Here is a 24,748-nt window from a genome sequence, read left to right as displayed (position 1 = left end):
TCTCTGCAGATGTAGAGACTACTAGAGCAAGGCTTTTCACATGACTTTAGGGGCGGGGAGAGAATGCTGATAAACAGCTCACAATTCAGTTTCCTGGTTTTGCCGATCTTTATCAGGCCTGCAGTTGTGTGCAGATAGTTTATGGTTTTGTATTAAAATTCTCAGCAATGTGTTGTTTTCTTTTAAGAGCATGGAGATTATAAACAGATATCAGACCAAACCCTCTATTTGAGAATTTTTAATTGCCCATTTTCTGATTAAACATGTCTTTGGTTAGGTTAAGTCAGTGATGTGGGAGCTCCGAGCCCGTTTTTTATTATTGTTAGCATGCCCACAGATGCCTGGTTCTGCATAGAGACGGAGTATTTCATAGTCTTGTCCCCATGGAGAGCAGGGATAAGTGGGGTATTCCACAGTTGCCTTCCCCGTCCCCCTGCACCTTTTCCCCCTGAATCCCCTCCCCAATGAGTAACCAACATTCATTTCTTTCCTTACCACTAACTTTAGAGACAAGGCAGAGCATCAGATGTTCCTATTTTCCATGTGACTGTCAAGGCATCCTGCCCTTCAGTCAGCATGCTGCCATGTTCTCAGTGTGCTGGTGCCCTGAATGGCCAGTATTACCTGGGTCTCAGGGTCGGTGTGACCATACCCTGTCAGCAAGGATTTCCAAATCATGAACTCTGTAGCCAAAACAGCTTGATTGAATTGCACAGAAAATTCATAGTTCTTGTACAACTTCACAAACAGTCTCTTCTGAGCAGCTACACCAAACAGGCTGCTTGGTATAAATAGCCGGGAATAATCAGGGACATTGTTGATACTTGTTCTTTGCTGTCATTAAATTTAATTTAGCAGTATATCTTCCTTAGATTCTTATTTGAAGTGGTGTGTGTCTGTGCAAGGGTATTCCACATGTGTAGAGGTGTTCCTGGAGGTCAGAGGCATCAAATATCCTTGAGTTGGAGTTACAGGCAGTTGTGAACTTCCTGACATGGGTGCTAGGAATGGAATCCAGGTCCTTTGGAAGAACAGTCAGTGCTTAAGGGCTATCTCTTCAGCCCCAAAGCATACATATGGATCTTTTGACATACTCTCTAAATTTAACAAACAGTTTACCATAATAAAGACTTACATGCTATATTAATCACTTACTTAAATACCTTTCTTTGTGAGTTCAGAGTCTCTACAGCCAACAGCTGCCTTTCATGGTGTCTACTTCCTGTTGGATTCTGGTTTCTGTGACCTGAGTGATAGTCTCCTGGTCTCAGTTCACGGAGGACCTACAGTCCCTCTGTGACAAATGTGCTTGTACATCTGATATTAATACACGTGTATTCTCACGAACAATTGATTTTGAAAATGTTTGTAAATACAAGGGTATTATGTGTTTTATTAAAGCCTGGAGCTGACAAATGTAATCATTACAGCATTAACTTTAGTTTCTGCACCGTTAGTTTCAAAATTCTCACCTGTCATCTCCGCCTGACTGGGGAAGCAGTGGCACACGCTGATGAAATCCAGCAGGCCTGAAATCAGAGACATGGAGCAGCCTGGATGGCAGGGGCAGTGGAGCACAGTGGGGGTCTTTTGTAGCGCTGTGTGAAAAGCAAACAGATGATTAAGCCAAATGATTTTTCCATGCTATCTTTGGCATGGCAAGGAGTTGACAGATGGAAATGTAACCATACCGGTGTGTTTTGGTAGGAGAGCATGGAGCTCGTGTACAATAAGTCCAAGCCTGTCGCTGTTACGGGAATGGCTTTCCCGACGGGGGACGTCAACAACTTCGTGGTCGGCAGTGAGGAAGGTACCGTCTACACAGCTTGTCGTCATGGAAGGTGATTTCTCTGTTTTCTTTCTGGTGAACCATCTACATTATTACCAACCTGCTTTGTAAGATAGTTTATTTCTGAAGAAATGCAATGCATGACTTCAAATCTATTAGCGTAACGAACACATCTGTCTGGGCCCTGGTGACTTAGAAATCTTTGGGCATGCTTGACTTCTTCACAGAGTCTGATATACTCACTGTTCCTATCACAGTCATTTTTTTGCAAATACCATCAACCTCCAAGCGCATACAGTGTACACCTCAGAGGCAACAGCCCCATGTGTTACCCATCTCTATGTGCCTTCCTGAGTCAGTCCCTCCGCTTTCGACTTGGTCTAGCATTTCTGTCTTCACTGTCTAAACCCTCAACGTTTAACACACAACACAAGCATGGTTTCACATTGAAGTCTTCTTGACTCTCTTGAATAAACAAACAAAAACAAAACAAAACAGACAAACAAACAAACAAAAACAATGGTCAATTCGTTCTTTCAAGAAGTACTTGCTAAGAACCCACTCTGCATCAGATGCCATCTGGATGATACAGTAAAGTGCAAGGTACCCGTGTCCTTGCTAGAGTAAAAATGACACAAGAGCAAGCAGTGGTTTAAGAGCATCGAGACAACGGAAGCAGATTAGGCCGGAGAGAATCATAGTCAGTCACCCTGAATATTTATATATTCTTCCACATACATCTGCAATCGCGTCCCGCGTCCATCACATTCTGTTTCAATCAGTGATTTGTCTACCATATTTCTCTTGTTAAACTATTTCTGTTTCATCTTTGGTTTCCTGCCCAAGTGCCGGGCCCATAGTTAGTAGGTGGAGGACTAAAATTAAGTGAGAAATGAAGAAATGACAATATCTAAGTAATGATGGAAGTACCTTAAGACCTTCCCTCCAAGCTGGTGGTGGTGGTGGCATTGGGCAGGGGTAGTATATACCTTTAAGCCCAGCACTCTGAAGGCAGAGGCAGGGGGAGCTCTGTGAGTTCAAGGCCAGCCTGATCTACAGAGTGAGTTCCAGGATAGGCAGAACTGTTACACAAAGAAACCCTGTCTTGAAAAAGAAAACAAAACAAACAAAAGCAAACCAACAAAGAAAAAATATCTTCTCTCCACGTTGGAAGGGTTGAAACAGTGTGAAATATACACAGAGCTGTGCAGTGCCCAGGAGACATTGGCAGACACCTCTGAAATCAGGCACAGCAAAGTGAATTCCAGCTGCTCTTAACAGGTGGCCTCGTGCCTTTTGAAAGAACCCCTGTATTCACACGGATGCTTAATTTCGCTTTCACTTTCGTAGTTCTTGGCCAATTGACTTTTCATCTCTTGAACTTGTCCCAGGCTATTTAGATTTAACAAGGAATCATGAATTGTTTAAGCTCAGCTACGTGAATTTTTCCACTCTAATAACACAAGCTGTGATGTTTCCACTGGTTTTGTTTCTAAACAAGCAGTATTTGCCCTGCTCGCAGGATTTGAAGATGACTTGGGAAGTTAGGCCTCATGGGTCCATGTCCAGCATCTCTACAATAAAACCAGAATAAACCCACACACTAAACATTAAAAAATGTATTCAATTTTCTTAAACATTTACTACACTCCTCCTCAGAACAGAGTGTACGGAAGATGCTAACCAGACGGGTGTCATTTAAACTTGGTTCTTGTTGTCAAGAAACTGCTAGCAATGGGACTAGCAAGTGCATAACCGCCTGCAACACCCACAAAAATGCCATGATTGCCGTGGGGCACCCAGATCCAATGAGTCAAGCGTGTGGCCACAGCTCCGTCGCCAGTGCACATGGAGATGTGCAGTGGAATCAGGCTGCCCCGGTCCAGCGACAGCCTGGGTGTGCACACTCTGGTGGTTTTGTGCACACTCTGGTGGTTTGTGAGCTGGAGTGCACATTCTGATTTTTTGTTCGTATTTTTTTAAGTGACTCACCTTCTAAATGATGGGTATTTTTATTTTGTGGCTATTGCAAACAGGACAAGAGCATGTATTGCTGTTCCAAAGAATGTGTCTCTGATTCACACCACAAATCATTTTACTAATGTTCGATTTTGCTTTTGATGTGGGTCCACCCATCAGAACTATAAAACACACATCTTGGTAAGGCCATAAAGTAGCAAGTCCTGGCTCTGTAATACAGTTAAATGCGTCAGGGGACAGGTGGGTGGGTTCTATTTTTAACCTAACATAAGTACAAATCCAATTCCACAGATTTAGCAAGGTCCTCACTGTGAACCCCATAAGCCCCTTCAGGATGCTGCTAAGAACAAGCAAAGCCCCACCCACCAGGGGCCACTTTCCAGAAGGGCTGCTCCTGCTCACCAGGACACAGCTCGCTGATCCCGTGTTGTAAGCACTGTTAGCGGTTTTACTGGGCAGGCTCTCTAACTTGTTACATGACAGATGCTCAGCAGTGCTTTGCTCACAAATGCAAAGTCTACCCAGGACAATGACATGTAATGGTGCCCAGGGCCTAAACGTTTTAATAACTGATTCAGTTTTGCAGTTAGTGACATAATATTGAGATTTCACAATCCCTACGTATTTGTCATACTTATAGCCTCATGCATATGGACTTTTTAAAATATAATATTGTGAGTATATTTTCTAAGAGTTTCCTAATTGTGTATGACTACATGTAGACAATTATTACATAACAGAAGAAGGCTGGAACTAATGCCAGCTCAGCTAAACATCACATCAGAGAATGACTTCTAAAATGTGCATCCCTAGTGCTCAAGTGTTTTTTTTTTAAAGGAGCAAAAGTTTTCTCTTTCCTTTGTTATTTATTTAATTCAACAAATATTTATAGAGTATTTTCTGAATACTAGACATTTTGAATCAATAACTGTAAGATAACTTCCCTTATGGCCTTTAAAAAATGATTCTCTAATCTCGCTTCCATTTCCAATGAAATGAAAGCATCGTTTTTCCGCATTATATTGATACCATGGAAATTATTTTGAAGTAACAAAGGTTTTATCAGTTGTTACATTTTTTTATATGTGTCTACTTAATATAAGAAATTTCCTTGGAGGAATAAACAGCTGTTGATTCCAAAATTATTGCTAACCAGTAAACTTCGTGGGCACACGAATGGGCCTGCGCATCTCAGGCATTGCTGCAGCAGATTTCCTTAGAGTCAAGTGCATTTTTTCAGCACAAAAGCTTCCCAAAAGTAACAAAATCTGTAAAGGTGCTGGAAATAGATAAATGATAATTTTTTTCATTAAATTCTGAAGATTTCTTAATTATAAATGGCTTTCTCTTAAAATTTTTATGGAAATGCTTGTGTTCTAGATCATGTGTGGTTGTTCTAACAGAGATAAGCACTGTGTTCTAGATCATGTATGGTTGTTCTAATGGAGATGAGCACTGTATTCTAGATCACATATGGTTGTTCTAACAGAGATGAGCACTGTATTCTAGATCATGTATGGCTATTCTAACAGAGATGAGCACTGTATTCTAGATCATGTATGGCTATTCTAACAGAGATGAGCACTGTATTCTAGATCATGTATGGCTGTTATAATAGAGATGAGCACTGTGTTCTAGATCATGTATGGTTGTTCTAACAGAGATGAGCACTGTGTTCTAGATCACATATGGTTGTTCTAACAGAGATGAGCACTGTGTTCTAGATCGTGTATGGTTGTTCTAACAGAGATGAGCGCTGTTGTGTTGAATCAATCACTGCTTTGCAAAGAATACTGAAATGCTGTATTTTTGCCTCCCGCAGCAAAGCAGGCATAGGTGAGGTCTTTGAAGGTCACCAAGGGCCAGTGACAGGAATTAACTGCCACATGGCAGTGGGGCCCATCGACTTTTCTCACCTGTTTGTCACATCATCATTTGACTGGACTGTCAAACTGTGGACCACAAAGGTAAGGATGCCTAATAGAAACTATCCCATAATACACAGGGGGAGAGGTTTCCCCACAGGGGAGTTGCAGAGAAGAACTGTACCTGGCATTGAGATTGAGACAGTCCCTTGTCTCAATGGGGAGTTCCATCTGTCCAGGAGTTAATTGCGGTGTTAAGGTCTTTTCAAAGTTCATATTTATTGTAAATGCTAAGTTATAGTTGAAAACAGGCTAACTGAAAAAAAAGTACAAATGATTGAAATAATGATATATCCAGAGTCCTCCCTTGCGAATGTTGCTGTTAGCCCACACAAATCTCGCTGTTAATCTCTCTGAGCTCTGTCACATTTACTTACACACATTTATAGCTATGGGAAAAATGTTTGTGCGGTTTTTCTCATTATCTTATTGGATTTTTTTTTTGTCTATTTTGGTTTCTTGAGTCTTTAGAGGTTCAAATATGGTCCTATGTTACTTATGCTTTAAATATCATTTGTACTGTGACAGAAAAAATATCAAGCCAGACCATAATGTCCCATGCCTCTATACCCAGTGCTCCAGAGACAGAAGCAGGGAAGGCTTGGCCACAGAGATGTGGGCAGTTAGTCACTTTTCTTAACCACCCCTATGGCAAAGGCCGTTCTGATCGCAAAGTGTGACCCCTAAGCACAAGGTCCTTTAAGAACCAGGAACCCAGCAGGGTTTTCTGATTTCTATTCTGAAGCAGGATACAAAATAATTTTGTGTCCCCAGCTACTGTGTTTTTGTCAATAGATTAGAAGCCATGCTGAGTAAGATCTTCTGGCCAAAACATCAATAAGAATAATATTTTAAGAATGTGTAGTGCATTCAAGAAAATAAATCAAATTCTTATTGGTCACTTTTGGAAAAGAATAGGCAAGTGGGCTCATTGTTTTGAGGAAGAGGAAGAGGGAAGTATTTGTCTTACCTTTTCCACAAGTCTGGGGCTCCAGGTTTACAAAATGGTTGGTAACAGTTTTCCTTTGTCGACATATTCTAGTCAATACAGAAGTATGAAACAAATTTGAATGTTTAGCATTTTACAACTCCCAATGATTGCAGTAATGATTATGGCTGATAATATGTGAAAATTGAAAAAATCTGTAATTAGGATATAGATACATCACTTTCGTAGAGGGCTTGCACACCAAATCAGTCCTGAATCTTATCAGTCTTCAGCTCTCTGAAATTAGAAGCAATAAATAACACTACAGGTACGTAGGCAGCCCTGCCAGACTGTGGGGAAATTGACAAGACAATGGATTTCATCTCTACAACAAAGCCAAAAGAAAAGCAAACAAACAGAAACCAAACGTAAAGGGAAATTGTATATCAAAACAAAATATAATAAAACCAAACTTGAGACTTTTCAAATAATTTCAAAATAGGGCTCTTACAGATATCTTAGTTAAAGCTGACAGATTGTTTGAATGGTTAGGAGGCTTTCAAAGACATATGACTACTACCTAATGGCACTCATGAATTTTTAGAAATGATGATATAATTATTTCATGGCTTTATGTTTTAAGAATGCATATAAGAATATTTATATAAAATATATCGTTTGTTTCTCAACCTTTTGGTGAAGATCAAATGCAAAAAACTTACTGATGTCAGTGATTCAAAATAAGCCATTTGGGCAAGAGAGAGCTTGTGAATACAGAAAAATAAGATTGAATGTGTGGGGGTAATTACTGAAGCTGAGTGTCATCACACTAGTGCATTCATCAGTATATGTTTGCCATGTTTGAAGTCTTCTCTAACAACTTTTAAATGAAAAATAAGGGTGAATAACACTGACAAATATTCAGAACTGTAATACGCGTGTTGCATTCATCAACCCATAAGCCATCAGTACTCAGGGAAAACACAATTTCTTTGGAGTGTTGTAGATGGAAGTTTCCATCCCACCCAGTCCCACAGTCGTTCAGCCCAAAGAAACACACAGAGGCTTATATTAATCATAAACTGTTTGGCATATTAGCTCAGGCTTATTGTTAACTAGATCTTACAACTAATTATCAACCCATAATTCTTGTCGATGTTTAGCCATGTGGCCTGGTACCTTTTCTCAGTAAGTCATTCTCATCTTGCTTTATCTGTGTCTGGCTAAAAATTGCGCCTCTGCCTTTCCTCTTCCCAGAATTCCTTAGTCTGGTTGCCCCACCTATACTTCATGCCTAGCTTCTGACCAATCCGGGCTTTATTAAACTAATACGTTATCCCACAGTTAAAGGTGCACAAATAACAATACGTCAAGGAGTGGGTGCAAAGTGAGAAGGAACTGAAAAACCGAGGATCTTTCTTTCTTTTATTTCTTTTGACCATTTAATTTTAAGACGGAGTTTCTTGTAGCCCAAGGTGACCTCATAAACACTATATAACAAACTAGCCTTGAACTCCTGAGCTTCCAACCTGAACCTCACTACGAGTAGAATTACAGGCGTGCACCACAATGGTTGGTTTTTGATATTATTGTTACTTTTGTAGACGTCACTCATAAGGAAGAGCTGGTAAAACAATCAGTAAGTATAAACTGGAGGATAGCATAGTTAGTGTGTCAGCATAGACAATATCCAAAGGGTGATGAATTCTAAATTTGAGCAATGGCATCTATTCTATCATAACAGAGGGACAGGAAGCACAGGGGGAGAAGTACAAGCCACCGGGTTTAATGGCTGGAGGAAGCCGGCGCTGATAATGGCTATTCTCTATAGTTCTGGACTAGAGTTGTGCCAAAATGTGATGGAAATAAACTAAAAGACAGAAGCCAGGAGGCATTTGGTGTTACACGTTCGTGCATAAAGGAAATAAAAACAGCCAGGAAAAGAAAGGGGAGTGAGGGATTGGAGGTTCAGGGACAGATCAGAGAGTGGGTACGATGGAAGTGACTGAAAAAACACAACAGTGAGAGATCACTGTCGGGAAGTAGGGTGTTTGGGCTTAGTATTCCATGGAAGCTCGTTAAGGATGTGATTGTCCATAGCTGAAATCCAGTGCAGGTGAACTTCCTTAGAACATGGAGAACATGGAGACAGAAGACCAAGATGCTGTGAGCTGTGGCTTTGGACTGGGAGAACACTGGCTAGATAGGGGCAGAAAGGGGGACCGCAGCGGCTACGTCTCCAGTGAGACAGGTGGGGCCAGAAATGGTTGAGGCAGAATAGAGAGGGAGACTGTGATTGCAGTGGCTACATCTCCAGTGAGGTAGGTGGGGCCAGAAATGGTAGAAACAGGAGACTTTTCCTGGAGCTGAGAAGCAGGGAAGAAGTCTCCACAAAGCACGAAGGAAGCCTTTCCACTCGCGGTTTGGAAAGGACACACACGGGAAGCAGTGGCTACTTGACGACAGTCAGCTCTAGCTGAGACAGGAAAGGAAGTCTTATGTCAGTCGAGGACCCCACTGAGGCAGACCGTACCAACTGGAAGGCTGACGACACAGCAAGAAGCATTTCCTATAGAACGAGAGGCCCTGCAGTGACGGGGAGGCCTAGCGTGCTGGAAGCATCTGTAAGATGGGAACTGTGAGAAACTGAATTAGAGGAAAGACATACAAATAGAAATTTCTACGCCCGTCCCCCACCCCCAATCCTGTGTAAACCTACAAAGAAGGGAGGAAATGGGGCGGGGCTAAACTCAGAACTCTAGCAGAATGAGGACCACTTGAAGGGAGTTGAGATTAAAACACATTACACATCCAGTCCCAGCCCCAGCCCTGACCACACCAAGTTCCATCATTAAACCGCTGTCAGGGAAGACTTTGCTGTGAAGCAGAAACTTTGTTGGAGTGGTTTTCCTCAGAAACAGAGGGCCAGGCTGCATTCCAGGCAGCTGAGTCAACACATGCTCCGGCAGACATTTTTATCTGAAGGTTAGAAAGTAAGAGTCCAGAGAGGACGCAGCCGAGGGAGAGTCGAGAAAGCAGTCTAGACAAAGGTCTAGAAAGTAGCTGTACTTGATATTAATTTTTATTTAATAGGTAATGACTAGCCATAGGGGGGATTAATTAAAATTTAATTTTAAGGAATTTTTATGATACATGAAAGGTTTATTTGCACAGGCAGCATGCAAAAAGTATTGAGCTAAAACTGCTGTGCTAAATGTTTTCAATGTATTGTTGCTCCATTAAATCTTCACCATGAGTTTCTCAGCTGATAGTATCCCATTTCATAGAAGAGGAATCAGAGGGCTAAATGACTTGACTGGTGTACTTGTCAAATAATTGGGGAAACTAAGTCTAAACACAGTGTTGTGTGACATCAAAGCCTAGTGGACCTTAAAAGAATGCAGACATTATACTGCTTTGGGAGTCTGAATCTGTTAGGGTCTAAAGAAAAGAGACAATAAAAAATGCTGACTAACAGTGGGGCATTGAGCTGGGTGGTGTTGGTGCAAGCCTTTAATCCTGGCACTAGAAGGCAGAGTCAGGCAGATCTTGAAACCAGCCTGGGCTACAGAGCAAGCTCCACGACAACCAAGGTTACACAAAGAAACCCTGTCTCAAACAAACAAGCAAACAAAAAATAATGTGTGGTTGAAAGATGGAGAAATGTGACGTTAGGTGGTGTAGGAAAGAGGCTCTTGGTGGGGGTGGTGGGAGGGAGGTATGTGAGGTGTGGGAGTAGGTTCAGCCAGCTAGCTGTGCAGAGCGGAGAGGACAAGACAGAACTGAGGTGTGTGCACCCTCGATGAGATATGGTAGGGAGAGAAAGGACGTTCACTGCAGATGTTCAGAGATGCAAGGCCTGATCCCTTCCTCTGGAGGATGCCCAAACTGTGCAGACTTGAGGACCAGTTGAGGCTAAACACAAAAATTAACATAAACTTTACAAGGTGGTGAGAGAATTCACCTAGTGCTACATCTTCTGATGTAATTCATATATGGTAGGGGATACTGAGAATGAGTTTGGTACCCTTCAGAAGATTCTCACCTTCTGAGATGGTCTTGAAAGGCTTGTGTACTGAATCAGTTACTCACCTCATCACTGTGGCAAGACAGCGAGCAGGAGCAACTGAGAGAAGGGAAACGCTATTCTTGCTTACGGTTTCACAGGTTGATATGGATGATATTAGCAGGAGCGGAGCCATTCATCTCATGCCAGCGAGGAAGCAAGGGCAGGAATATGGGGTGGGTAGGTGCAGAGTGAGCACACCCAAACCTGCCTGGGAGCTGATTTTCCGAGCCGGACTCACCTCTGGTATTCACCGCCTCACCAGAATTCCCTTCAGTCAGAGCTCTGGGGATCTAGTTGTCTCTAGAAACTTCCTTCTTTGGAGTGCCCAGAAATGTGCTTTAGATCTCCTGGGTGTTTCTTAGGTCAACCAAATCAACAGTCAAGACTAGCCACCACACTTCATTCTTAAACTAGAAAAGGTCGAAAATGTTTGGAAAAGTAGCTGCAGCACTAGAATTTACTCATTAATTTTCTCAAAACTATAACTGCAAATAATCCTGATAAAAATTGCTGATGACATATTTATCCAGCCAGTTGTGGGACACACCTGTAACCCCAGCCGTGATCAGGCAGAAAGAGGAGGATAAAGGCAAGCATAATGTGAATCTGGGCTACACAGAGAGACCCCATCTTGAAAACAAAATAAAATAAAGGCCAAAAGTATAGTTTGCATTAAGGCTTTGGTTTGTTTTTAATCTTACTGACAGTGAGTTTTGAGAGAAATTCACAAAACAGAAAGAAATGAGAGGGAAAACACCCAAGTCCTCCCTTAGATAGTCCTGACTTTAACAGGTGTCAGACAATAAAGGCAATAAAATTAATGACATCATTTTATCTTATTTGGTTTATATTTGTTACTTACTTAATCTTCTGATAGGCTTAGGGATTGAACCTAGGCCTTCACCCATGCTGGAGAAGCATTCTACCACCAGAATCTGTACTAAATCTCATTTTTATTTGTAAGCATCGTGATATAACCATTTTTATAAGACAATTTATTCACTACCTTAAGTAGCAGCATATTTTGCTTTAACTCTTTGAAAGGTCTTACAATGAAGGAGTGAAGGCAAATGCACAACCTTCACCCCAGGAGATAATGAATTAAAATGTAAGAAGGTGGAGAAAATGCTATTGTTATGGTAGTCAGATTATTGACAAAATACAGGACATCTCCATGGACGGTAGAAAAGTCCGTTATGTCCTGACTGGAGTTTGGAGAGCCCGAACAGTGCATGCTTTCTACCTGTGGAGACCACTATGACATCACCCTGTGTCCCATCAGCATCATCACCTGGTCCTGTTTCTCTGATTACCCGACTTCCCTTCCCTCCTATTAATTGAAACAAAGCAAAGCACAAATGTCCTTCCTTCACCTTGTTTCCCCTTCCTGGCCTGTTCATCACCTGCCTTTGTCCCCACAACCTGCACCTCTGTCCCCACGACCTCCACTAGACCTCCTCCTCCAAGAGTCACCCTGACCCTCTCGTCTGTTCCAGGGGTCATTTTGCCAATTTCATTTCCTTTGATGACTTTGTTGCTTTAATGTTGGCTTGTCCTTTCCAGCGGCCTTTCAGAGAGCATCAGAGAGTGGGGTGGCATGTGGAGTAGAATAAAATGCTGCAAGTGTATGTTTGATGGCCCTTTGAAAAGTAAAAAGAAAAAGAAAAAGCATTGCCTGAATAAATTCTGTTGAGTACCAACCCTTACCTTTTCTGTATATTAAATTTCCCATCCATCAAAAAAGGCTAGAGTTGATGCTCAGAAATAAAGTATGCACTCTTGGCTGGGTTTAAACATTCATTATTCCCCTCTGCTTCTCTGTTTGCTGAGGTTTGGGCTAATTTTTTCCCCGGTGCTGCTGTTTAGCTTAGTGGCTAGACAAGTTATGAGTCTTTGGACTTTTTATCATTTCATCCAGTTTGGAAAGTTTCAGTGGATTCCAATTAAACATTAGGTTAATATTTATTTTGGTCTTGGTACAGTTACTTAAGGATTTAGCTTCCTGATACTGCTCATGTATTTGCCAGGGCGATTCCTTTCCTCGGACTTCCAAGAGCTTATGTTTCTTCTGCTTGTATTGACACTATCTGCTAAATTCTTTCTGCTCTAGAGTTTTGAGCTCTGAAACTTAACTCCCTTCTACTGACAGATCTAGTGTATGGCCTGACTTAATTCCCATGCTGGTATTTGATGTCAGTGCTGGAGAGAAGCCTGGCGTTCTCATGATATGCATGTGATTGGTGGAAATCCCTTCCTCTCTCTGAGTGCACCCTGACTTGTATAATCTGTCCTGGTAGTTAAAATGCACTTCTGGCTGCTAATTTTTTAACAAAGGAGAGAGTCTGAGGATGAAGTGTTCTAAGTGACTGACAGATGGTGACTTCACACAAGCAAGGCCACTCGTGAGCAGTAACTGTGAAAGTCAGTAGGGCCGACCTGATTTGTATAGCCTCTGCCAGGGCCCAAATATAAAGTGGCTCTCTTAACTGATTGCTTTCCATCTTAGTTACTAGAAAAGAATAATAATTTGAAATTGTTTCAAATAAAAGATTAGAAAGAGTTTTTCCTTAAAATTTTTTCTGATGAGTTAATTAAAAATGATTATGTGTTGTAATAAATGTTTATGATGAGTAAATATACCACAATGATAAAAATGCCTTTGTCTGCCGAATCACAGTGATTCTGTAACTATAATGTCCTCCCTTCCCTGGGAGACTATGGGGTCCTTGAGGGGAAATCTGTGGGGTTTTTTCTATTTATAATCCCAGTGCCAGGCATAGCATCTAAAGTCTGGTAAACACTTAGTAAATCATTAGGTTAAAATGTAAACAAATGAGCCCTGGATTCTCTATAAGATGGCTGCTAAAGATATACTGCTAAAAATGTTTTATTAATAATGCTCTGAGGAGATAAAATTCATAACTTTAATTACATGTATTATAAATGTAAAACTGACATTAGGCTTTGAGAATCTAAGAAGTAGTTAAGAGGGTATAATAATAATAAATAGAAAAATCCCTGGGCAATCATCTAGGAATAGAATGGCATCCTCCTGACATGCCTGACCAGGACAATGCATAGAACAGCGATTCCCAGTTGAGACTGGACCTAAAGCTCCGAGTCCCTAGAAACATGTGTCCTCAACTTTGTGCTCTCTAGAACACCCTCCAATGATGAGGTAGGCAGCTCCATGATCTCTGGGTTCACTTTAGAACACTCGTCCAGTGATGAAGGTAGGCAACTCCTGCAAACCTGGGTTCACTCTAGAACACTCATCCAGTGATGGAGCTAAGCAGCTCCAGCATCTCTGAGTTCACTCTAGAACACTCATCCAGTGATGGAGGGAGGCAGCTCCATCATCTCTGGGTTCATTCTAGAACACTCATCCAGTGATGGAGGTAAGCAGCTCCAGCATCTCTGTGTTCATTCTAGAACACTCATCCAGTGATGGAGGTAGGCAGCTCCATCATCTCTGGGTTCACTCTAGAACACTCATCCAGTGATGGAGGTAAGCAGCTCCAGCATCTCTGGGTTCATTCTAGAACACTCATCCAGTGATGGAGGTAAGCAGCTCCAGCATCTCTGTGTTCATTCTAGAACACTCATCCAGTGATGGAGGTAGGCAGCTCCATCATCTCTGGGTTCACTCTAGAACACTCATCCAGTGATGGAGGTAAGCAGCTCCATCATCTCTGGGTTTACTCTAGAACACTTGCTCAGTGATGGAGGTAGGCAGCTCCCGCATCCCTGGGTTCACTCTAGAACACTCATCCAGTGATGGAGGTAAGCAGCTCCAGCATCTCTGGGTTCACTCTAGAACACTCATCCAGTGATGGAGGTAGGCAGCTCTAGCATCTCTGGGTTCAGGATGCTTGCTCCTGGACAATCACTCCCTGCAATGCCCTCTTCCAAGCAGGAGTGATCTCTCTAGAGATTATTCTGAAACTCTATCTCTTGTGCACTGTCACTCCTTGAGAAGAATGGGGCCATGCATCCGTCTAACTGCAGTTCATAGGGGACATACCCAGTTCACAGAAAGAAGGAATGGAAAGGGGAAACCTGAAAAGGCGTCTCAGAGCCTGTGACACCCAAGCGAAGGATAGAAGTAGGGAAAGGGGAATGAAGAGGGAACTTAGCCAGAATGAGGAGGCTATGGGAGGGCACAGAAGCTGCGAGTCCACAGTGAGTAGTTAACCTCCAGTACTGCACTTTATCCGCCTATCACTATTTCATTGGTGTGTGAAGCTTGAACAGGACAGTGTAAGTGAAGACTTTAAACCATGGTCAAGCACACGAAAAGCGTTGCAAGAGGTAGCTACAGTTATTACCATCACTGTTACTAAACACAGTGATGCTCTTGGTGTGGTTTGGATGTTAAAGTGATTACAATTTGATTGTAAATGCCCTCTAAAATCCTTGTATTAAAGATCTGCTCCCAAGATGGTGCCCTTGTGAGGTGGCACCAAGATGGAGGCCCTTAGCCACCAGCCGTATCTCCCTAAGGGAAACTGTAGGACTTCAGTCATTCCTCTATCCTTTATACTTCTTCTCATAGGACCATTGGATTTTTCTGGCTATGTCCATCCATGATGGGTGCCCCACTCACCCACTAATAAACCCAAAACAATGGGGCCAACTAATCATGAAAGGGAAACCTCAAAACTGTGGGTCAAAATAAAGCTGTGATGTCATTTGATAGAATATACACTTTCTGCTGAAGATGGCAAGGATAGCAGCTTCTGGTAGAATGGGACTTAGCTGTCTTTTGCTTTGTCATACAGTGTCACGGTGGGCACCCGGGACAGCTCTCCTCCCCAGTATTCCCAGCACACTGTCAGGCTAACAACTCATATCAGCCGTGCTTGGGTTCTACACTCACTCCACAACACACACCATTGCTCTTTTGTATTTAGTGTGGGATAGCTGTGCACACTCTCATGGTTCCACTGCATTCATGGTAGGTATTTTTCTGATGAAACTGGCATTATACCGGTGGTGTCACGCAATTTTATAAATACATTGCTGTGTCACCTTATCTTTTTTGTTTATTTTTGAGATTGTTTTTAGTTGCATTTCTCCTTTTCTCTTTCCAAACCCTCCTGTATAGTACCTCTTCCCACTCTCCTTCAAATTCATGACCTCTTTTTATCAATTGTTATTGCAAGTATAAATATACCTATGTATAGTATATACATAAATATAGACATATAGTATATACATGCACAAATATATGTATGTATTTGTGTATATTGTAGTAAATGTCTATATATTCCTTAATACAACCTGTTGGATCCATAATAATGTCACTTGTATGTATGTTTTCAAGGCTGGCTGTTCCCTGGGGAGGGCCACCTTTCCTGCTCCCAGCCTTGTTCAGTTGCCCATAGTTCCTGGTGTAGAGATGAGGTCTCAGGGACTTTTTCCTACACAATTTATGTGTCCATTGGTGTTGTTGTTAACCTCATGCTCGGGCAGTCATATTGGTGACCTTTCCCGGATGTTGCTTCTGATGTTTCTAGGAGACGCAGTCTCACAGCCAACTCCCTGTTCACCTGGCTCTTCAAATCTTTCACTCTCTCTTCTGCAATATTCTCTGAGTCTCGGCTGTGGAGAAGTGTTCCCTGGGACCGGGATCCACAGCTCTGCGTATTGACTGGTTGTGTCTTCCTATGGTGGTTTCTGTGTGTGACCTCATCTCACGACTGGGTCCTTCTACTGACTCTCTGCTTGCTTGCTTCAATAATGTGTCCAAATTTGAATGTTTAGATCAGCTTGGAATTTTTTCTGGCTTCAGACCGGAGTGAAGAGTCCTTTCCTCACCCTTGCTGGAGGCAGCAAATCACCATAGCTCGTACTTCCTGTCACCCTTCAGAGCTGCGCCTTTGCTTTCCCCACAGATCCTGATATCCCAAAGGGAATTTAAATATAACAAGGAAGGAATAAAAGGTAACGTTCATTTAATGTAGGTCTATATAAGAAGTATATATAAGAATTTTTATTCTTAGAAATCCCAGTATTCAGTTCTACTTACGGAAGCTACATATTTAACTTTTTGATTATTTACTGTACAAATATACATTCTTTTTTTCAAAACGGTATTGTATTCAATTCATTTTAGTTTGCCCACATCTTATGTAACATAAAATAAGTACAATTTGCTCATTAGGAGAAATTACGACTTTATCGACTTTGCATAATACATATTGGAAAACTATCTCATTCTTATAGGGCTTTGTAAAGAATAAATGGATTTTTGTAGTGGAAAAATAAATAAAATTAATCTATAAAAATTCTCCTTTTTTCTTCCAAAGTGGAGTAACCAGCCTTCCCATAAATCCAGGGCAACCAAACCTCTGTGTTTACTACTGGAAACTCACCAGCTCTGTGGAAGTTTCTGGAAAGGAATGTTGTGGAACTGGCAGAAGATCGAAATAGCTTTCTCTCCTGTCCCCTGGTTCACTGGCTTGAACTAAGCCCAAGTCCAAAACAAGACAGTGTCTGTGCTATCACCAGCTTCCGGATTACTTAGGACCTTCCATAAGGATTAAAAACTTGACCTTTTTTTAAAGAAATTTGCTGTTTTATTACAAAAAGTCTCACAAAATGAAAATATCTCAGAAAGGAAGCTATGCTAACAATCGCCAACTGAGGAGTTGGAGGAAGACAGGGAAATGTGAGGGTTTTTTTCTGCTTGTCTGAGACCAGTGGGAAGGTATTACCAGAACCAATCAAAACTGGCTGACATTAACTAAACCTGAAAATCAGGGCTCCCAGAAGGCCCAGTCACCCTCTAGAAAGCTTAATCAGGACATCTGAGCAGAGCAAGCAGGCACTTAGCAATTTGTTGGCCAGTCATTTTCTTTCCACTCGACCCTACATGGTTCAAAACCAGACCTGAGCAGGATGGACAAGGTAGCATTAGGGAGAGCTCTCCCAGCACGACTGCCCTGGGCGCTGGTCTCTGGTTTCTATCTAGTCCCTGGGGGCATTGGGTTTAATATATTTTATATAAATATACTGAGACGTGTGAAACATCAAACCTGAGAGATTAGGGAGAAACAAGGAACTTGGGGAGAGGTCAGAGTCACAGATCTTGCTCAGGCCGACTTGACCTCTTCTTGACCCCTTCAGGTTCTGGCTTCTCCTCCCTGGCTTTCGCCACTCCTGTGGCTTCTTTTTCTCTTCTTCAGCCTCTGTTTTGACTCTTGGCTTTGTTGAAATCTGATGAGTTCTTGTGACCACCTTCTCCCTCAGAATTCCTGTTCTCCGCTGCTAGGCTCAGCTGCCCTGCAGGGTGCAGTGCGTGGCCAACCCTTGAGCGTTATGCTTGCGACGCTTGCCTTCCGCCCATCTGTGAACCTATTTGTGTCTGGTTACTTTGATTCCCAGTCTCCCTCTCCCTGTCCTGCTTTAACAGAGGTCAGCAAACACTGGCCTGTGTTGTTATTTTACGGTTAGAACCATTTCCTTAATGTGGAAGGCTGTGAAACACCACCATGATCCCGAAGGCACACCCATGTATGTTCTCATTTCTTCTCTTCATTGTGCTTTATGCTAATCTAGATCGGTTATAGATTAGAGTGGCCATGCTCCCCTCTAAGAATGTTCCTTCTATGCCGGGCGGTGGTGGCACACGCCTTTAATCCCAGCACTCGGGAGGCAGAGGCAGGCAGATCTCTGTGAGTTCGAGGCCAGTCTGGTCTACAAGAGCTAGTTCCAGGACAGGCTCCAAAACCACAGAGAAACCATGTTCCTTCTAACCCCAAGCCCTCAATGTCTATTGATAAAACAGCATGTCTTTGTTCAGTTTGTGGCAAAATCAATATCTCTGAAGAGGGGAACATGCCCTCCCCTACAACATACATACAACAGTGTGGTTGTGTAATTGTATGTATGTGTGTATGTATATGTGTGTGAATGTGTGTGTATGTGTTCATGTCTGTGTATATGTGTATGTATATGTGTGTGTATGTATGTGTGTATGTGTGTACTCTTCACAGGAGTCTTCTTAAGGCAGAAGAAGGAACCCTATGATAGTTTTGTAAAAAGAATATGAAAGTTAAGCAAAACAAGCAAATGTATTTTTCGAGAGGTCTCAGTTCTTCAAGAATAGAATTTGGAGATCCTCTGGCCAACCAGAATAGGAGATTTTTACCTGAGGGTGAGAGAGGACAGCAATCTGTGGACCATTACCTGCAAACTGAAAAATCCCTCCTCTGTTAGCTTCCATATTCATTTTAGAGAACCCTGCCTCTTTTTTCTTTCTTTTTGATTGTCCACTCTTCAGGCAAGAGTCTCAAAAATTCAAATGAGCATCATTTGAATTTGCACGTTAGTAGTAATGTCAAATAGACTTTACAGACTAGTCAACAGCAAGCTATCTGAGCAACACGACTAAACAGTGTGAACTGGATCGAGACAGAAAATAAAGAGAGCACAGAAGCTGAGTTTTGAGAAATGATGATTAGAGGTGGAGAATGTGGCGAGGCTTTTAGAGCCGTGAGGAGCTGCGTGTGGAGACCTACACGGTGCCGGTGCAGTGCTGTCACAATACAGAAACCCTGTCTCCTCATAAGCACTTGTGACAAAGGCTGTAAAACCGGAGTTCAGAGAGCAACATGGTGGAGCAGTGGCAAAGAGCCCCAGCTGCTCTTCCAGACAACTAGTCCCAGCACCCATGCGGGAAGTCCCACAATCACCTGTAACTCCAGTTCTAGGGGATCTCACCCCTCTTCTGGTCTGTGATAACTGATGCTGCCATGCGGGGGAGGCACTTAAAAACCAAACCAACCAACAAGGGAATCTGGTTAAGACCTAAGAACCAGCCTTAGATCACTTTGAAGTTCTCCACTTTAAATCCTCTTTTTTTTTTCAGAAAAGAAAATTGGCATCTAGAGAAGAGTGAACAGAGTTATTTGCCCCCCAGTTTTAGCCCCATATTTCCACCTCATAGTCATTATAATCGGGTTCAGACCCCGTGGCCTGAATGTGAGCTCATAGTTGAACTATCCATCTACTACTCTTTACAATTTAGTAGTGGACTCAGGTTTAAGCAACTTACTGCATTTGATGGCTCAGTGGTTGGGAATTTTAAGCATCACTCATAGCCACTCAATATAATGCCCATAACTTTAATTGAACAACTAACTGCTTCCCTCTTTCCCTCTGAGCTGAGTTTCTTGAGGGCAGGGACATCTCTTCTGTCTCCCTATCTACAACTTTCAGTGGGATTGTGATTACACTGTGACGTGTGGGCTGTTGAATCAAATGGTTAGATTAATAATAGGATAAACTAAGAGGTTTTATAGTTACTACAAGTTTATTTCAATTGTACTCAGACCCCTAGAGACCGAAACACAACTAGGTCCCCAGAGGAGCAGCAAGGCTATTTTCTGTGCCCCATCTTTGTTTCATCTCTGCTTTATTTTGCACATATCACCTCTTCCCCCTGTTCCACTGGTCTCCTTCTGCTCAACCCTTCATGCACAGGGATTTCACTTATGCTCATAATGTTTATGAAATAATTTATTTAGCTATAATATTAGCACCATGAAACTTGCAAAAAATAACAATGAAAATAGAATTAAGATTCTACTGCAAAATGAACACATTGCTTTCCTTATCTACTCAAAAGAAAATTAAATGTGGTCAGTTATTCATTCATGAAATCGGCACTCAAGAGAACTTAATGTGTTCTTAGTGTACTGCTAGGTGCTGTAACAAAAGCAGAAATGTGCCCCAGGCCTGACATCACCAGACTCACGGTGTACTTCTTCTCTACCTTAAATAATGAATAGAAATCCTTTTTTCCCCTTTAAACACAGTATCCCAATGTAGCTCTGGCCAGCCTGGAACTCACTATGTAGACCAGGCTGACCTCAAAAATCACAGAGACCCACCTGCCTCTTCCTCTGAGGACTGGGGTTAGAGGTGGTTGCCACCATACTGGGCTGTAAATTCTTTAAGGAACAAAAATTCTGGTCAGTATCCCATATTGCCTCACTTCCATTATGATGCAATTTAAATACACATGGAGCAGAACAAAGTGTTTGCACGTTCAACACAGCTATTTACTAAAGACTTGTATGAGCTGGAGTACCGTGTAACAAAGTACCATGGCATGAAGACACATGTAACAAAGGCATGAAGACACATGGAGACTGCAGCGCTAATTTTATGGGAAGAGGGAACTGAAAGAAGCAGATAATCTATTCATGCTATTCACCAGCTGTACAGTTGGCATAAAAACTGAGGTGACAGGGCTGGAGAGATGGCTCAGAGGTTAAGAGCACTGACTGCTCTTCCAGAGGTCCTGAGTTCAATTCCCAGCAACCACATGGTGGCTCATAGCCATCTGTAATGCGATCTGGTGCTCTCTTCTGGTGGGCAGGCATACATGCAGACAAATACTGAGAATACTGTATAGATAATAAATAAATCTTTAAAAAAAAAACTGAGGTGACAAACAGGTCACTGCTTTAGGGGACATAGAGAGTTAGGATTTTGCAAACCAAGGTCACAACATTTTCATCAAACAATCCATATGTGATCTCATTTTGCATGTATTTCTTTTGAATGGTTTATAACAAATTATGATCAATTTAAGATAGAATGTTGGTTCTTTTTTAACGTTGGCTCCAGTCAACAGTATCCGGTTTGGAATCTCTTCAAAATATACATGTTCCAGGAGGGTGCACTGCGGCGTACTACAGTTTAGAACACCGGGTGATGCTAAGCACTAGTCCTTTGGCCATTCCTGAACAGCAAAAGTCACCGAAAAGAAACACAGAGATGCCAAAAGCATAACAATCAACAGACACAAAGAGTGCTGTATTTACATGTTGAAAATTGAAGCAGGAAGGAAAACTGAGTACTTGCTAATGACATAAGACTATACTTAAATATAAATATTTAAGAGAGACTCCCAGAGCATGCTGAGACAATTTCTAAAAAGACTCTAGGACTGGTGACATGATTCAATTATGTCAGGCACCAAGCCTGACAAACCTGCGTTGACTTCTTGGAACCTATATGAGAGTTATTCTGACCTCCACACATGCAGCACACTTACACATGCATGCATGCATGCATGCATACATACATGAACACATGCACAGACATATATGCATGTATATACATATGCACACATACATACATGTACATACATACATGTAAAAAGGAGCTATACACTGAGGAAGAATTTCTCAAAGTTCTGCACGTGTGGAGATCAGATTATAGGACATGTAGACTCCATGGAGCAGGCAGGAAGGGACAGTCAGTGAGCAGGGGAGGGAATAGTAGGCCCTTCAGGAGAACAAAGCTTTGGTGCCCAAACAGACCACAGTGGAGGGGGCGGGAACAAGCCCTACTTGCTGAAGCACACTATAGATTAGAGGTGGAGAGGAATCCCTCTAAAGGCTTGGCCCAGCCATTTCCCCAGTGAAATCGATGGCCACATTTGTACCCAGTACTGACCACAGGATCTGTCGTGACACTTTCTCAATGTAGCTATTTGTGCTGAGCCTGTCACTAGCTCGGCAGGAGGTAAGAATTACTCGATCCGTCTCTCCTGGCTCTCTCCCAACCTCAGCATGAGAGCAGTGGGCACGCAGTGTGAGTGGTGGGTGCAGCGAACCTGCAGCCCTCAGGAAAGAATGAAAGGCACGGGGAGGCTTACACAGACCTGGGACACAAATGCCAAGCAAGCATGTCCCCACGGCACAGTCCTCGGCTTGCCATTCTCTCTACCTTCAGTGGGTCGCTCTCAGTGTGCCTCACCTGCGTGGAAACAGACTGGCCTCTCAAATTCATGCAGTCCTCCCCACCCCCGTTTTCAAACCTCACACCGGAATGTAAAATCTCAGCTAACCACCCGGACCCTAGGCAGAAAGCCCCGCCATTCTCCTTCTGTTGGTTTCCTACTAAACTGCAGCTGCGGCCGCTCACCATATGCAGGGCATTCATTTCAAACATTTGACTTCTTCAGGCAGGGTGATAACATTTGGGATTTCATTTTTGTTTGTCCTACAAGAGTCTTGAGTTTAGGCCAAAAAAATCCAGGCCCAGGATGAATGTGCTTTAGACCTCACTTTCTGTCAGGAGGCCAAGTGGACTTGGAGAGAGGGTGGAGCTGTCTGTGGAGACATGATTTTCAGTTTTGCCCTCTGCCTCTGGAGCCAGGGCTCTGGCACACAGCCAGCCGCATGGAGAGAAGATTATGGTGTTTTCTAGGTAATTTTAAAGAGGACAAGCCCAAAGCAAAGTCAGGTGGTTTCAAGTCTGCATTGAATTTTTCATGTTCAGGATTTGTCATGAGCCGGGTTTTCGACAGAGCTCATTTTCAGTGATGAAGGGGGCTGGAGTCTCCTGGAGACAGGCATGTTTTGGTTGTTTGCTAATGACCTCTGGTTTTGCTTATGCAGAGTCTTGTTAACAAATTGAAATGTAGCGAAATAAAACATTCTTTCTTCCCTGCTTTCTTTCTTCCTTTTTCTCCCCGTTCTTTCTCTTCTTTTTTAAACAATAAGAATGGTTGCAGTACACTGTCAAAACTGAGCTACAGATATTGGTTATTGTAGCATCATTAATACTGTGCAAAGATAAATTAGTCACTTCGGCAATCACACACATTCTTCAGATCTCCTGTCTGTGCTTTAAACAGAGCCTTCTCCGTGGGTTTGATAGATCCTATTGTTAAGAGAGCTGCAGAAATGTATTCAGAAAGTCTTTGAAATTTTTCCAACTTCGGGAACGTATTCAGCAGTAATTAGCCTTCAAGGCAGCTGCTAAGGGGAGCTTGGCAGGGGGCTGCTCTTGAGTCTAAAAGTGAACCCCAGGCCGAGCCTGAGAGGGTGTCAGCTTTAGGACCCATGCCAGGTCTGCGGAACCTGCCCTGCATGCTGATCCTACCTGCCTCTCATGGTGACCCGTGTTACACACTGAAGCTCTTCTCAAAAGGGAAGCCAAGTAGAGCAGAAGATACAGGGAATGGCAAGACAAAGCCTCAATGAACTCTGAATTCACGTGCAGCAGATAACGCTGAGGTGACCAGCTTGGGCTGTCTCAATGAGCAAAGTGATTACTGTGGTCAGTGAAAGCATGAGTTCAAATCCCCAGCACCCCTGTACAAAACCAGACTTGACAGCACATATCTGGGACGTAAGGACAGCAGGATCCCAGGGGCTTGCTACGCAACCAGTCAAGCCATTCAGTGAGTTCCCGGCTTAGAGACAGACCAGTCTGAAAGAGAGAAAGGGAAAGAGCCATAGAAGAAGACATCTAACATTGACCTCCACATGTTCAAGCACAGGAATACACACTTACATGTAGGTACATGTACATACATGCATACACTACACATACAGAACTATTAATCATAAATAGGAAATAACTCCTACCCCAGACACAAGGGACTGGCTTACTGTGACAGATCTGCCATTTCCTGGTCAAGGTCAACCAGATCCCTGGGGTAGTTGATATGGAGACCACATCAGCTTCCAGTGTCCCTTTCCCTCTAGTGACCTGTTCACTTGTCACACAACGGTGATGGGTGTTAGATAAGCCAAGTTGAAATTTTTCAAAAGGTTTTGCTGTCTCAAGAACTGGAGGACATAATATATGTTCATTCCACCCGACTTGTCCCCTCACCGGAAGGTGCAGTAAAGCTGACGGTAGAGCCACTGTCACTGTTTGCGAAGGGACGTGTTCAGAAAAGACAGAGGTGGCTGCTCAGAAGCAGAGTGTCTAGTATGGTCAGAGACCCCTCCACGGAGGCGAATCGTCGGTAGAGAAACCCCAGGGGCATCTGTGGATAAGAGAAAAGTGGAATCCTGCACCGCTTCCCCTTTAAGTCATGAGTTCGTTAGCTTGCCTGAGTAAAGCATTGTGGGTGGAGAAGTTTCAACAGCAGAAATTTATTTCCTCCCTGTTCTGATAACAAAGGGCAGCTTCTTCTCAGAGTTTCTGTGTAACCGACTGATGGCAGACCTCCCTCTGTGGCTCCATGTGGTCCTCCTGCTTGTGTCTGGGTCCTACACTCTGCTTGTAAACATATTGCT

At 42.7% G+C, this 24,748-nt stretch overlaps 1 protein-coding gene across 6 annotated transcripts in view; it reads left to right on the top strand.

Moving 5' to 3' along the window:
* Dync1i1 (dynein cytoplasmic 1 intermediate chain 1) overlaps nucleotides 1–24,748 on the top strand; it is a 307,387-nt gene that overhangs the window by 249,379 nt on the left and 33,260 nt on the right. For all 6 annotated transcript variants that reach the window (XM_057771005.1, XM_057771003.1, XM_057771008.1 and 3 more), the window contains 2 exons: nucleotides 1,708–1,841; nucleotides 5,592–5,736. In XM_057771005.1, coding sequence (XP_057626988.1) covers nucleotides 1,708–1,841; nucleotides 5,592–5,736 — 279 coding nt within the window. The remainder of the gene's footprint in view (nucleotides 1–1,707; nucleotides 1,842–5,591; nucleotides 5,737–24,748) is intronic.

This window comes from Chionomys nivalis, chromosome 1 (assembly GCF_950005125.1).
Source record: "Chionomys nivalis chromosome 1, mChiNiv1.1, whole genome shotgun sequence".
Lineage (NCBI taxonomy): Eukaryota > Metazoa > Chordata > Mammalia > Rodentia > Cricetidae > Chionomys > Chionomys nivalis.
Note: the sequence above shows the minus strand (reverse complement) of the source record. Positions and strands in the feature narration are given on the sequence as shown.